The sequence below is a fragment of the Phacochoerus africanus genome, chromosome 8 (assembly GCF_016906955.1).
Source record: "Phacochoerus africanus isolate WHEZ1 chromosome 8, ROS_Pafr_v1, whole genome shotgun sequence".
In the NCBI taxonomy this organism is placed as follows: Eukaryota; Metazoa; Chordata; class Mammalia; order Artiodactyla; family Suidae; genus Phacochoerus; species Phacochoerus africanus.
In genome coordinates, this window is record NC_062551.1 from 103,046,098 (window position 1) to 103,059,167 (window position 13,070).

At 41.7% G+C, this 13,070-nt stretch overlaps 1 protein-coding gene across 1 annotated transcript in view; it reads left to right on the plus strand.

Annotated features, from left to right (window-relative positions):
• The window catches only part of MYOM1 (myomesin 1), a 144,318-nt gene that overhangs the window by 1,543 nt on the left and 129,705 nt on the right, over nt 1-13,070 (plus strand). Inside the window, exon 2 of the mRNA XM_047793800.1 lies at nt 2,737-3,061. Within this exon, the coding sequence (XP_047649756.1) occupies nt 2,760-3,061 (302 nt within the window). The 5' untranslated portion in view covers nt 2,737-2,759. The remainder of the gene's footprint in view (nt 1-2,736; nt 3,062-13,070) is intronic.

Below are 13,070 nucleotides of genomic sequence, written 5' to 3' on the forward strand. Positions count from 1 at the left end.
CCTAACATAAATATTTCTGGAGTGAAGTTTGCTGGATTTGCTTCTCTAGGGAATACATGCTGACCTTTTAGTTTAAATAAAAAGTAGATTTAAACTTGACAAAAAGTGTGGCAAGTTTAGAAGAATTCAATCCTCCTTTATTTATTTATTTATTTTTTTTAGGGCCGCACCCGCGGCATATGGAAGTTCCCATGCTAGGGTTTGAACTGGAGCTAGAGCTGCTGGCCTGTGCCACAGCCACAGCAATGCAGGATCCGAGCCGCATCTGCGACTTACACCACAGCTCACGGCAATGCTGGATCCTTAATCCACTGAACAAGGCCAGGAATCAAACCCACAACCTCATAGTTACTAGTCAGATTCGTTTCTGCTGCATCACAACAGGAACTCCCTAGAATTTTTTTTTTTAAAGATTTGAAAAAGTGATTGCAACTAATTTTACTTGTAAAATTTAAAATCAATATTTTAGAGCATGTACAAAAGCATTAAAAATGGAAGAAAAGACTTCCATAATACTATTACATCATCCAGGGGTTGTCAGTGTGGCTGAGAGGCTCCTCTCAGTGGACATATTATTCAAAGAAAGATAATGCAATATGAAGTTTCCCCTCCCTGTGCTAAGAAAACTTAGACTTTCAGTAGGACTTTTAGCTCAAGTTCACAGTGCAAACTGCTACCCTGATGACTGATTTTCTGGCTTTTTTATGTAGGAAGACTAGAAACCTTCATATTCTTAGTGGAATTCATATGATTTGACACTATACCTTTTTGAAATGTTTGTAAGATTTGAGAGAGCTTATTAAATGCCAATATAAGCAGCCTCCTAGGGTTCAGTCCTAGGACTTTCATTCTCATCTACTTTGTGGCTTTGAAATTTATGTATATGCTGTGAGTTTCAAATGTAGGTCTCCAACCTGGACCTTTGCCCAATATTCCAAGGTCATATACCTAGCTTCCCACTTCATGTCTCCACTAGGACATCCAGCAGATATCTCAAATGTAGACTGTCTCAAGCCAGACTCCTGTTCCTCCATCCTGAACTGCTGTTTTCTCATACTCTTGCTCATCTCAGTTAATAGCAACTCTAGGGAGTTCCCTTATGGCTCAGCGGGTTAAGTACCTGGCATTATCACTGCTGCGGCTCGGGTCACTGCTGTGGCACAGGTTTGATCCCTGGCCTTGGAACTTCTACATGCCACAGGTGTGGCCAAAAAGAAAAAAAAAAAAAGCAACTCTAGTCCTCTAATCACTTAGGCAAAATCCTTGGATTCATCTCTCACTCCTTTTCTTTCACACCCTAATCCAGAACTTTCAGCAAATGCTGTTGGTTTACCTGCAAAACATGCAGAGTCTGATCACTTCTTACACTTCCACCGCTCTCCCTATAATCTCTAGCCTGAACTATTGCAATGGCCTCTGTATAACAAAGTACCGTAGACTGGTGGCTTAAACAATAGACATTTTATCTTCTCACAATGCTGGAGGCTAATTGATTTTTTCTGAGGCCCCTCTCCTTGGCTTGTAGGTGATCATCTTCTTGTGTTTTCACTTCTTGTGTCTTCCCTCTGTATATGTGTGCATATCTGTGTCCTAATTTCCTCTTCTTATATGGCTGACGGTCATGTCATATTGGATTAGAACCTATTCTAATGACCTTAATTTAATCTCATTTCTACTGTAAAGATCCTGTCTCCAAATACAGTCACATTCTGAAATACTGGCGGTTAGGACTTCAGCTTATGAATTTGGGGGGCTCAGCTTATAACAGCACTCTAATTGGTTCTCCTGGCTTTCACTCTTGTCCTTCAGTAGTTTCTTCTCAGACTCAGCAAGAGTGATTTTCATCTCGATCCTTCTAATGGCTTCCTAGCCCTTTCAGAATAAAAATGAAAGTCCTTACAGTCCCCAGGAGAAAGCTACACTATCTGTCCTCCCCCCCTTCCCTCACCTCTCTGCTATCATCTCCCATACCCCTCCTTGCAACCCCTCACTCCCTGCAGCCTCACCAGCTGATCCGCCATTCCTAGTGTACAAGGGCAGACTCACATCCCAGTGCTTTTGCAATATTCGTCCATCCAGAACACGGCTCCCCAGATATTCTCATGCCCAAATATCATTTTCATCCTCAGGAGCCATCCTGAATGATGCTATTTAAATTGCATCCCATCCCACGTTCCTGTTTTATTTTTCTCAATAGCATTTAGCAGGTCCTAATATACCCTACACTTTATATTTTCTCTATCTCCTGCGATAGAATATAAGATTCTATATAAGATTATTACAGAAGAGATTATGTTTTCTTTGTTCATCTCTGTAGGTCCTGTGCTAGAACAGTAGTACCAGGCTCAAAGTAGGTGTTCTAGTAATCCTTTGTTGAATGAAAACCACACAGACTGGACACAGACTCTCCATCATTATATATTCCTCCAGATGAAGCCCCTGTCAGAACACAATGCCAGAAAATTAGAAATATATATTATGAAAGGTTTAACGAAAAAGCACAATGGGGAAACCTTGTGAAGACCTCCTAGATATATTTTTTTTTTACGTCACAGTGACAGGAAGGAACATATCTGGGCTATGAAGCAGGGCATTTATTGAGTAACCAGGTAAGCTAACCTTCACATCCTTTCCCACTTACTCTTTGGAAAAAATAAGAGTATTAATTTTTATGCATTAATTCAAATGACTTGTTCTGTAGGACCTGTTCACCCCAAAGCTCTTGCTTTCTTGTAGGTTGCCTGGTTCCCTGGGGGCACATGATGTCTCTGCCGTTTTATCAGAAACTTCACCAGCACTATGACCGCAGCTACAGAAACAAGGACCTTCGCACCACCATGAGCCAGTACCAGCAGGAAAAGAGAAGCTCTGCCATCTACACCCACGGCTCCACCGCCTACAGCTCCCGCTCCTCCGCTGCCCACCGCCAGGAGTCTGAGGCCTTCAGCCAGGCATCCACCACCTCTTACCAGCAGCAGGCCTCCCGGGCCTCTGAGTTGGCTCTCTTGTCCTCGGTCAGTCAGAAGGCGGCCTCAGCCTACGATTACGGCTACTCCCGAGGGTATGTCAAAAGCAGCCTTTCACACTTAGGGCCAAAGCACACTCTCTGAATAACCCTTCCACCTCACGTTTTCCTTTCTTCTTAAATCCGGAAGCCCTACAGTTAAAGCAGGTGTGGAGCCAGGCCATTGTTCGGGAGGCCTGGGACTCAGGTCTGCCCATTTCCCTTTCCCTTTCCGCAAAGAGCTTCACGGCCACCCTGGGGTGTCTTGCTCCAATTGCCAACTGTCGTATTGCTGGAAGCTGAGCTTTGCCACAGATTCTGTTCAACACTCAGCAGCAGCATCAGAGCCAGGATCTCATTTCAACGCCCACGGCAGGTTTCCTGGCCCTCCGAATGTTTCAGCTTAGATAAGATGCCAGTTGAGAATTTAAAATCCACAGACCACAGGAGCCCAAACTACAGCAGAATTGTGTTCTACTCTTCTGATATCTGAAAGCCAGTACTAAATTTTGGAGCTAATATTCAAGCAGCAGGTGTTTTCTTTACTTGGAGATAAACATGGCCCTATCTCAGTCAACCTAAGGAAACTGGGAGCAAACCTGTGTTCTGACAAGCAGATTTATCAACCACTGTAGGGAGGGAGACCTCACACCTGAGGGAAAGAGTTTCGGTGGGATTCTATGGAGAGTGGTCTGGTCGGAAAAGTGACTCCAGTGTCCTGTTGCTTTGGAAACAGTCAAGTTGAGGTAAATGAGGACTGTGGTATCTAGAAACCTCTTATGTGGAGCTCAGCACCTGGGTGGGGAGCTGAGGCTGCTGCTCTGTCAAGAGCAACTGAGGTGCTTCAAGCAAGAAGGCCATGCCTCCCTCTTACTGATAAAATTTCCAACAGCAAACTCACTGATAGTCTTTGATATTGGAGGAGAAAGTTTCTCAGTGAGTCTGTAGTTATTCAAAGGAAGCAGTTATCATAACCCTTTCCTGCAGCTGCATTCTCGGCAGAATGTTTCCTGTGAACCTTGCATTTGGCTTCTCGGTCTGTTGTTCCAGCCTGATAAATGCTGGGCAGACAGTTACTTTCTCAGTCCAAGCCAATTTTTGTTTTCTCAGTAGCCAGAGTGAAATGTATCAGGGGGATTAAAAAAACCCTTGCAGGATTCATGTGATTTTTATTAAAAGTCTATCTATAGTCCTAGGAAGAATTGCTGAACTTCAAAGACGTAAAAATTCCTGGGTGATGTGGTCAGTCACCACTTTCTTCCTCAAATTCTCTTCTCCATCTGGCATTGGTTGCATTACTTTTTATAAACATACATAATGTTTGAGTCTTACAAAATTTAAGCCCACAAAATATCTATTAGAGCAACTGGAGAATGTGTTTATTTTGGAGAATTTAAAAAGTTATTGCGAGAGTTTCCGCTGTAGTGCAGTGGGTTAAGAAACCAATTGTAGTGACTCAGGTTGCTGTGGAGGTGCACGGTCAATCCCTGACCCAGCAAAGTGAGTTATAGGATCTGGCATTGCTGCAAGTGTGGCCATTAAAAGAGAGATATTGAGGAAATAATACAGTTTATTGTACAATAGAAGTGAGAATGGTTTCTGAAGGCAGAACCTCCTGATCCCTCTTGGGTTTAAGCAGCACCTGGTCCAAGGCTGTGATTCCTGGGCTCTGACGTCGACCTCTGGGAGCCTCTGCAGAGTTCAGTAACAGAGCCAGAATCTGCTGGGGTTTACCTGGAATGTGTGATGGCAACGTTCTGAAATTCCATTTAAAAGGGAACAGGATCGTTTTGCAATCTCATTTTCGTGGGTCATATGTACCATGGGATATTTGTAAGGACCTAGAATTGGCTGCAAATATGGAAATATTTTCACTGAGGAAGTGAATTCATTTCTTTTAGCACATGTTTCAAATGACCTGCCTTCCAAAGGAAAGTTGGGAGGAATGAGCACCACGTGTATGTGACAGTAACATTTTGTTCTCCTGAAGAATGTTCCATACGTATGTTTAAGAGCCTCATTTAGGAAAGCAGCTGTTATGTAATAGAGAGGATTGTGTTTTACATTCCATTTTCCTGGTCTGTCCATACTGAGTCTATAGAAAGTGTAGAAAGTGAGTATTTTTATTACCATCCCGTTAACTCCCTGTGTACTTATTTCATTCCCCCAATGCTGTAGCGTCTATAGAATTTATGAATTTGTATTTTAAAGAGATTTTTACTTCTTCAACTCTATTGCTAAATTTTGTTAAAGTTATTTTAATTTTATACAAAGTCTTCTTTTGACCACATATGCAGTATTCATATTTATCTCAATCTGATATATTATATCAAACATTAGTAATTGAACATTTGTACATCTTTATATTTTATTCAGAAAACATTGGCTCTGTATTATCTTTGGAAGATTTAGCCATTTTAGCTCTAAAGAGCCTTGGATAAACTTTCTGTAGGAAGTGGAATTGTAATTACTTTTCTATACTCAACCTCATGTCTTGTTCCTTCTTGCTATATGAGTATGTAGATAGGTAGGTATTTACTAATGGCTTGCTGTGTTTGAACAACTCCACTTCTTAGTAGAAACGGTGACCTAGAAACAAGAGAGGGAAGGAGAGGCCAATATTTTTTTCCTTTATGTAATGCAATGTAAAAGAAAAGAAAGCTAACCTAATCCTGGGGGTATTTTAGTTTTTCTTTTTTTAGACCTAGAGCTAACAGGTGCAGATAATATTCTTTCAGCATTTCAAAATCTCCATAATTCCTTCAGGTTGCATTTTCACTTTTTCAAAATGGAGCAGCTTTTCCCTACTAAATGAAATATCTCTCTTTGGGCTGTGAAATGTGTTGTTGATTAACACTCGTGTAGAAATGCAATTCTGTGGAGCGTATGTAAACACTAGGCTTGACCTGTTTTTAGCCTCTGCTTTGTAGTTAGATGCCCAGTAGTGAAGTGGAAACTATGGAGATTTATACGTGCTCAGAGCTTGGCTGACCTCAGTAAGTCTTAAGAACAATGGCTTGTTCAGCGCCAGTGTGGTTTTAGCTCAGATCAGTTACCAACTGCATTCTGAACCAAGGGTTATAAAATAAATTCTGGAAGGCTTATTCTAAATGCCTTTATTCTTAGTCACAGTGGGGGAAAAAACCTAAATTAACAAAAGTAATTTAGGAAAACAAAATGATACAATATTATTGTTTTATGCTAATAATTCACAAGTACTCTTAGGGATTAAAGGAAAAATGGTACTCATGACCACTTTGTAACCATTAGGCAAGACTTCTTAGACCGTGTCCATGAATAGGTTTCAACAGAGTCTTGTATTATGTGCAAAATTAGGTAGAGGCAAGAAATTTTTTTGCTGGGATCCTAGCTTTCATCAGATTCTCAGAGAACTCTATGATTCAACCAAAGTCAGAACCATTGGACTAGAAAGTCTACACGTAAATATCAGAGAGCCCACTGTGTGGCCCGAGGATCCTTTTTTAATGCCAGCATTATAGGGAATTAGGATGAAATAGGGCAGATGTTTTCAGGGAACATGGTATTGTGGAAACCAGGGTACCATCCTTTTGACTCTAAGCTGAATCACACATTCAGACGGGAGTAATAAAAGAAATATTTTGCTATGCTTGATAAGTAGGAATGAATAACTTCCAGAAACCAGAAAACAACATAGCATAGATCTTGGATGATGGAAGGGTTTAGCGTTGTCCCTCAACCCTCTGTGGTAATGGTAGACATTTGATTGTCTGATTTTAAACAGATTAAAATTCAGTCCATACAATGCATTTCGGCATAACATTCTCTATAGCACTTTTCAATAACCCGGAGAAGTAGAAATTATTTTCTTCATTTTAAAAATGAGAGAATTGGAGACCAAAGAGATTAATTTACTTTTCTTCCTTACACCAAGAAATGGTAGAGTAGTGATTTGAACCCTCATCGTACTCCAAGTCCCCCACCCTCTCCACAAGGGTGCTTTTTTGCTTTTTTAGGGCCACAAGTGCGGCATATGGAAGTTCCCAAGCTAGGAGTCAAATCAGAGCTACAGTTGCCAGCCTACGCACAGCCATAGCAATACCAGAGCTGAGCCACATCTGTGACCTACACTGCAGCTCGCGGCAATGCTGGATCCCTGACCCACTGAGTGAGACCAGGGGTCAAACCTGCATCCTCATGGATACTAGTTATGTTTGTTTCTGCTGAACTGCAATGGGAACTCCCAGCCACTGGATTTTTCTTGAAGCGTCCATGTATAGTTGTGCATTCTCCTTCTCTTTCTCTCAAAAACCAAGGTTCAGGTTTTAAAGCAGGGAACAATAGATGGAAACAATAGATAGAAAATCCCGGGGACATTCATGAATGTCAAACCTGGACCTGATAGACACTCTAACTTATCACTTAGAATCAGACCTGGAGACTCACAAGGGCTCTGGAAACACCAGTTTGGGAATGAAAACACTGGTGCATGAGTGATTTGCCTTGGGAGCCCTGCCTAACTTTAAATTGTGCCCCTCACGTACACTCATGTTATATTGATCAAATCCCCTTACGCAGGTCATAACCTCTTGGAAGATTTTGCATAGACTTTGCGAAGAACATGCTAATGCTCAAACCAATTCTACTTCAGAGAGAAGATACCAATGCTAAAAACAGAGACCACAGAACACAAGCCCCAACTTTTCCTGATGGGCTTGATTACAGCAGGGACTGAGGGGGACCTGAAGACTTGCTCCCTTTCCCACTCCAGTGCGGTTTCAAAAGATGCTGCCGGAGAAATCTACAGCCTTGTGGCCATTTGTGTGTCTTGACTTCAGCTATGGGTATCAGATTAGTGTCCATTTTCTACCTATTCATTTCCAGATATTATAACATAATGGAAAGTGGATGTTCCTGGGTCGAACAAGCCTGTACTTACTTACAATTAAGCTTGTGACTTCAGACTAGTTGGTAAACACTGTTTCTTTATCTATAAAACGAGGAAAATGATTGTTCTTCATGTTGGCAGCCCTAAAAGAATTAGTCATGTAAGATGTGTAGTGTAATAGCAGGCACACAGGGACACTTAATGAGGTTTAGTTATTGTTCATTCATTCAGCAAATATTTACTGAGTGATTCCTGTGTGCTAAGCAAGGCTCTAGGGGTTTAGGATAGATTACTGACAAAGATTCCTGCCCTCTTGGAGCAATTATTTTAACTTGGAGAGATAGGCCATAAAAATAAATATAATAAAAAGACACTGAATTTTATATCATGCTAGAAGGTAATGGATATTATGGAAGCAATGAAAAATAGAATAGGGTAAGAGGGATTAAGTTATGTGGGATGGGGGTGCAGGAAAGGATTTTACATAGGGCATTCAGGCCACATTAAGAAGGTGATGTCTGGGACTTCCCATGTGGCAGAGGGTAAACAAAGCTGACTAGTATTCATGAGGATGCGGGTTCAATCCCTGGCCTTGCTTAGTGGGTCAGGGATCTGGCATTGCTGTAAGCTGTGGTGAGGGTCACAGATGCGGCTCAGATCCTGAGTTGCTGTGGCTGTGGTGTAGGCCAGCAGCTGTAGCTGAGGCCTGGGAACTTCCATAGGCCTCATATGTGGCCCATTAAAAAAAAAAGAGAGAGAGAGAAGGTGATGTCTGCCCCAGAAGCAGAAAGAATAGCCACGTTAGGGATTAGGGCACATGATGGTGAGTCCTCTCATGCAGATCATGACTGTGTTCTCAGCTGTACTTTTAATTCTTATTTAATTTTATATGAAGTTTACCCAGTAAGGTAGTAGAGTGAAGATACTGACCTGTGATAATATTCAGTGAATTATGAAAAGAAACTGTTTAAATAAACATGTTGTGTTTTTAATTTTTTTTAAAAAAGATGTAGAGTTCCCATTGTGGCTCAGTGGGTTAAGAACTCGACCTAGGGTCTGAGAGGATGTGGGTTTGATACCTGGCCTTGCTCAGTGGGTTAAGGATCCGGCATTGCCACAAGCTGCAGCATACATCACAGATGTGGCTGGGATCCTGCATTGCTGTGGCTGTGGACTGGGCTGGCAGCCTCTGATTCAACCCCTAGCCCAGGACTTCCATATGCCACAAGTACAGCTATAAAAGAAAAAAAAAAAGATGATGTCTGAGCAAAGATGAGCTGAGGGAGTTATCCATGAAGTTATCTGGGGGAAAGGTATACCAGGCATCAAGAGCAGCCACCGCAAGACCTCACAGCAAGGAACAGCTTCCAGGCCAGTGAGGGAATGGAGAGAAAGAGCAGGTGGAGAAGATGTCAGAAAGGCAATGGATGGGGAGGGCCAATCATGTAGGACCTTAGGTGCCATCATAAGAGGTTTTTTTTCTGAGTTACAGGGAGGAGCTGTGACATAGTTTTGAGCAGGGCAATGACTTGATCTGACTTAAGTTGTAAAAGGATCACTGTGGCTGCCGAGTGGAGAGAAGACTGAAGTGCATGAGCAGAGTCAGGTCACCCAAGCAGGAGCAGCAAGAAAGGATGTGGTGAGAAATGGCCATATTTTTGGATCTATTAGTTATTGCCAAATTCTTAATTCCATCAGATTTTTCACAGAGTTTCTTCAACTCCCTTAATCACAGTTTTGAGGCTATGAAAAGACCCATTTAGATTTTCTGTAAATAGTGAATCTTCTGAGACTCTCCAGGCACTGTGACAATGAGAAAACTATTTGCTTATTCTCCCTTCCCAGAGATTCCAATGAAGTGCCTTGTTTCATTGTTTGTGGGTTTTTTTTACGGTATTAGAAAAACACTGAAATAATCATAATTGTATGGGGATTTGAGGCCATCTATAGATTCAAGTTGCTGAATCTGAACTACAAAAAATTATCAAAACCAATAGACTGTTTAGAAAATGAGTTTACTGGAGTTCCCATCGTGGCTCAGTGGTTAACGAATCCGACTACGAACCATGAGGTTGCGGGTTCAGTCCCTGCCCTTGCTCAGTGGGTTAAGGATCTGGCATTGCCGTGAGCTGTGGTGTAGGTTGCAGACGCGGCTCAGATCCCATGTTGCTGGGCTCTGGTGTAGGCCGGTGGCTACAGCTCTGATGAGACCCCTAGCCTGGGAATCTCCATATGCTGCAGGAGCGGCCCAAGAAATGGCAAAAAGACAGAAAAGAAAAAAAAAGAAAATGAGTTTACTGGGAAAATCATTGATATATCAAGTTTGTGTGATATTTCTTCCCCTCTGGAAATAGACCTGTAGTCTCTCTTCTAAAGAAGGGTTTGCACTTGCAACATATGGAAGTTCCGGGCCAGGGATTGAACCTGAGCCATAGCTGGGGCAACACTGGATCCTTTTAGCCCACTTCACCAGGCCAGAGATTGAACCTCTGCCCCTTGGGAACCTGAGCCACACAGTTGGATTCTTAACCCTCTGCACCGTGGCAGGAACTCCTGCCAGTTACTTCTTTCAAAGGCAGTTAAGTTGCGTTCTGAATCCCCAAAACAAATCCAAAGAGGGTAGCCTTCACCACACATAAATCTCCTGCCCCAGCTCTCACTGCTGTAAACCTGCAGCTTGTTGACAGAGAGAGAACTAGGAGTAACTCCCACCCCCACCACAGTAATGCCAGTTTCATGTAGTTGGCAATGTGTAGATGCAGAGACCTGCAGATTGTTAAAGCAGGAAGAGACCAAAGGCTCATCAAATTCCAGTCCCTCCTTCTGCAGACAATGAACACTGAGGCCAAGACAAACGAGGTTCATTCTCTGCTTCCTTGGCATTGCTCTACCTTGAAAATACTATTTGTTGGCTCTTTTGCAAATTAAATTCAAATTTAGATGCTACACGATACCCCCAGAATGTCATTAATCCTCCATAGGCAGAGGAATCACGCTGTGAGGAGGAAAGCGTGCCCCTTAATAGAGTAGGATGAGAAGCCAAAGTGGGAGAAAGGGCCATGTGTTACCTTCGTGTGCTCGGAGGTGAAACATTAGCTCTGTCCACTGGTGGCCAGGCAGTGGGTATAACTGTGCTTCCCCACAGAGCTGCCTGAGCTCTGGATGCCTAAGGGAGCCCCTGCTGCAGGCTTGATCTTTTCCACAGCAGCCAGTCTAGACGAAACAGGAGAAAGCAGGAGCACCTCAAATGAGGAAGGTAACTTTCACACATCATCCCGCCAACCCTAGTGGCCATCTTCAGAGTGGGGTGGAATGTAGATTTCTGGGCTGCCTTGTAAATAAGTTAATAAGACTAACTTTTACAAACACTGGACAATTTTCAGTCCACTGAACTTATAGAGACTTGGACTCTGTAAGGCGTCTCTTGATACTATCAAATGTCCTGCATAATATAATATCCAGGAAATATGGAGTAAACTCTTTCACATCTGCTTAAAAATAAGCTATACTCAGTATGGTTAAATTAATTTCTGAAAAGCCAGAAATGGCTGAAAATGGACAGATATATGTAATAAGAACCCTGAAAGATTTAAGTCTCTCAGTGTTTTATCCGCTCACCTTCTTTGGAACACATGGATGCTCTAAGAATCATATTGAGAAGTGGCTCAGACCCCCATAGTATTTGCTTTTAGATCATGGCTATCTATTAGCTGGGACAAATTACTAAAAAGGAGAGTAAAATATTACTTATCTGTTGAAATTTAAATAACAGAAAAAATAAGGCAATAAATAGGAGACAAAAATTGTGGTTATAGTCTTACTGAAGTAACTAAAATTTTTTTAAAAACTAAAAAAATGATTTATTTTTATGGCTAAGAGACTGAGACGGAGAGGATAAAAATCTAAGTAGGAGGTCAATAATGCAAAGGAAGAGAGAAAGGCCATGGGATTGTTTATTATAATACTACATGTCAATACATTTCAAGGATAATGTTGATCAAACTAAATTCATGCTTTTATCTTCTAAGAAGGCTTTTCCATCAAGTGTATTAGTAGAAAAAGGACTCAAAGCCTCCCACTTACCCACTGATTTTGATGTTCTCCAGAAACTTGCTTAAGTGATTAGAGTGGGAAAGAGGAGAATCAAAAAGTCAGTAGACGGTGTTGAGACTGACATGATACCCATATCAAAGGAGGAGCAGAGAACGAAGCTGCTGTGCATCAAAAATAGATCCAAAAAACACCTTTTCACAAAAGCCCAGGGAACATCTAGTCTCTCAAGTTTTGGAACAGGGAGCAGTGCAGCTGATAGAAAAGTAGAAATGAGAAAAGAGACTTCGAGCTCCCAGAGCTTGTTTGTTTTTACCCTCTAGCGGGCTCTGAAGACCAAAGAGATGAAACTTCAGATACCAGAGGCCTGGAGGAGGAGTGGCTAAGGAGGCCAAGAAGGACAGTTTTCTAGAAGCTGATCCAGAGTTCAGTAAAACCACTGCCTTTTTCTCCCTTCTGGGAAACAGCTGAGCCTTTTGTTTATATGCAACAGTGCTAGGTTGTAAATACATAAGATGCAGTTTAATTTTTTAAGTTTGAAATTAAATTTGCTAAAACATCAAAAGTAATTTTCTTCTGATGAAGCTTTGATGGGTGATGGACTCCAGGTTGAAGATACAGTTTTAAAGGAAATTTGTTTGAATAATAAAAATGAGTTCAGCTTTTTGGGGCCTCTCAGTCAAGTAAGCTTTTGCTCATAGTGCTGTGTTATCTTGGGACGACCTACCCATCTTTCAATGTCCAGCTCTTCCAAGAAGGATTCCCTGATAACCCCAGACAAATGGTCTCCAAGTCTATGAATTCCACTTTTGTTTGCTCTAATCTTTCTGCTAATCTGTCTGCTTGCTTTCTGTCCTTCCATCCTTTCTTCCTTGATTGACATAATACAACATGTCAGGCCTGGTAGCATTTACTCCCCTAGCAGATGGTAGAGTTCTCAGAAAACAAGAATCTTTACTATATCTAATTTTTCATATCTGCTTACCACCCAAGTGTCTTTTGCACATAATGGATGCTGAATAAGTTTTCTCTTGAACAAATGAAATTATTTAGAAAGTTAAGGCTATTGTCCGATAAAGCTTGAAGTCAACCTTCTCCAGCACCTTCTAATATATCAGCTGATATATGTGCTAAATTTATGTTTAGCAT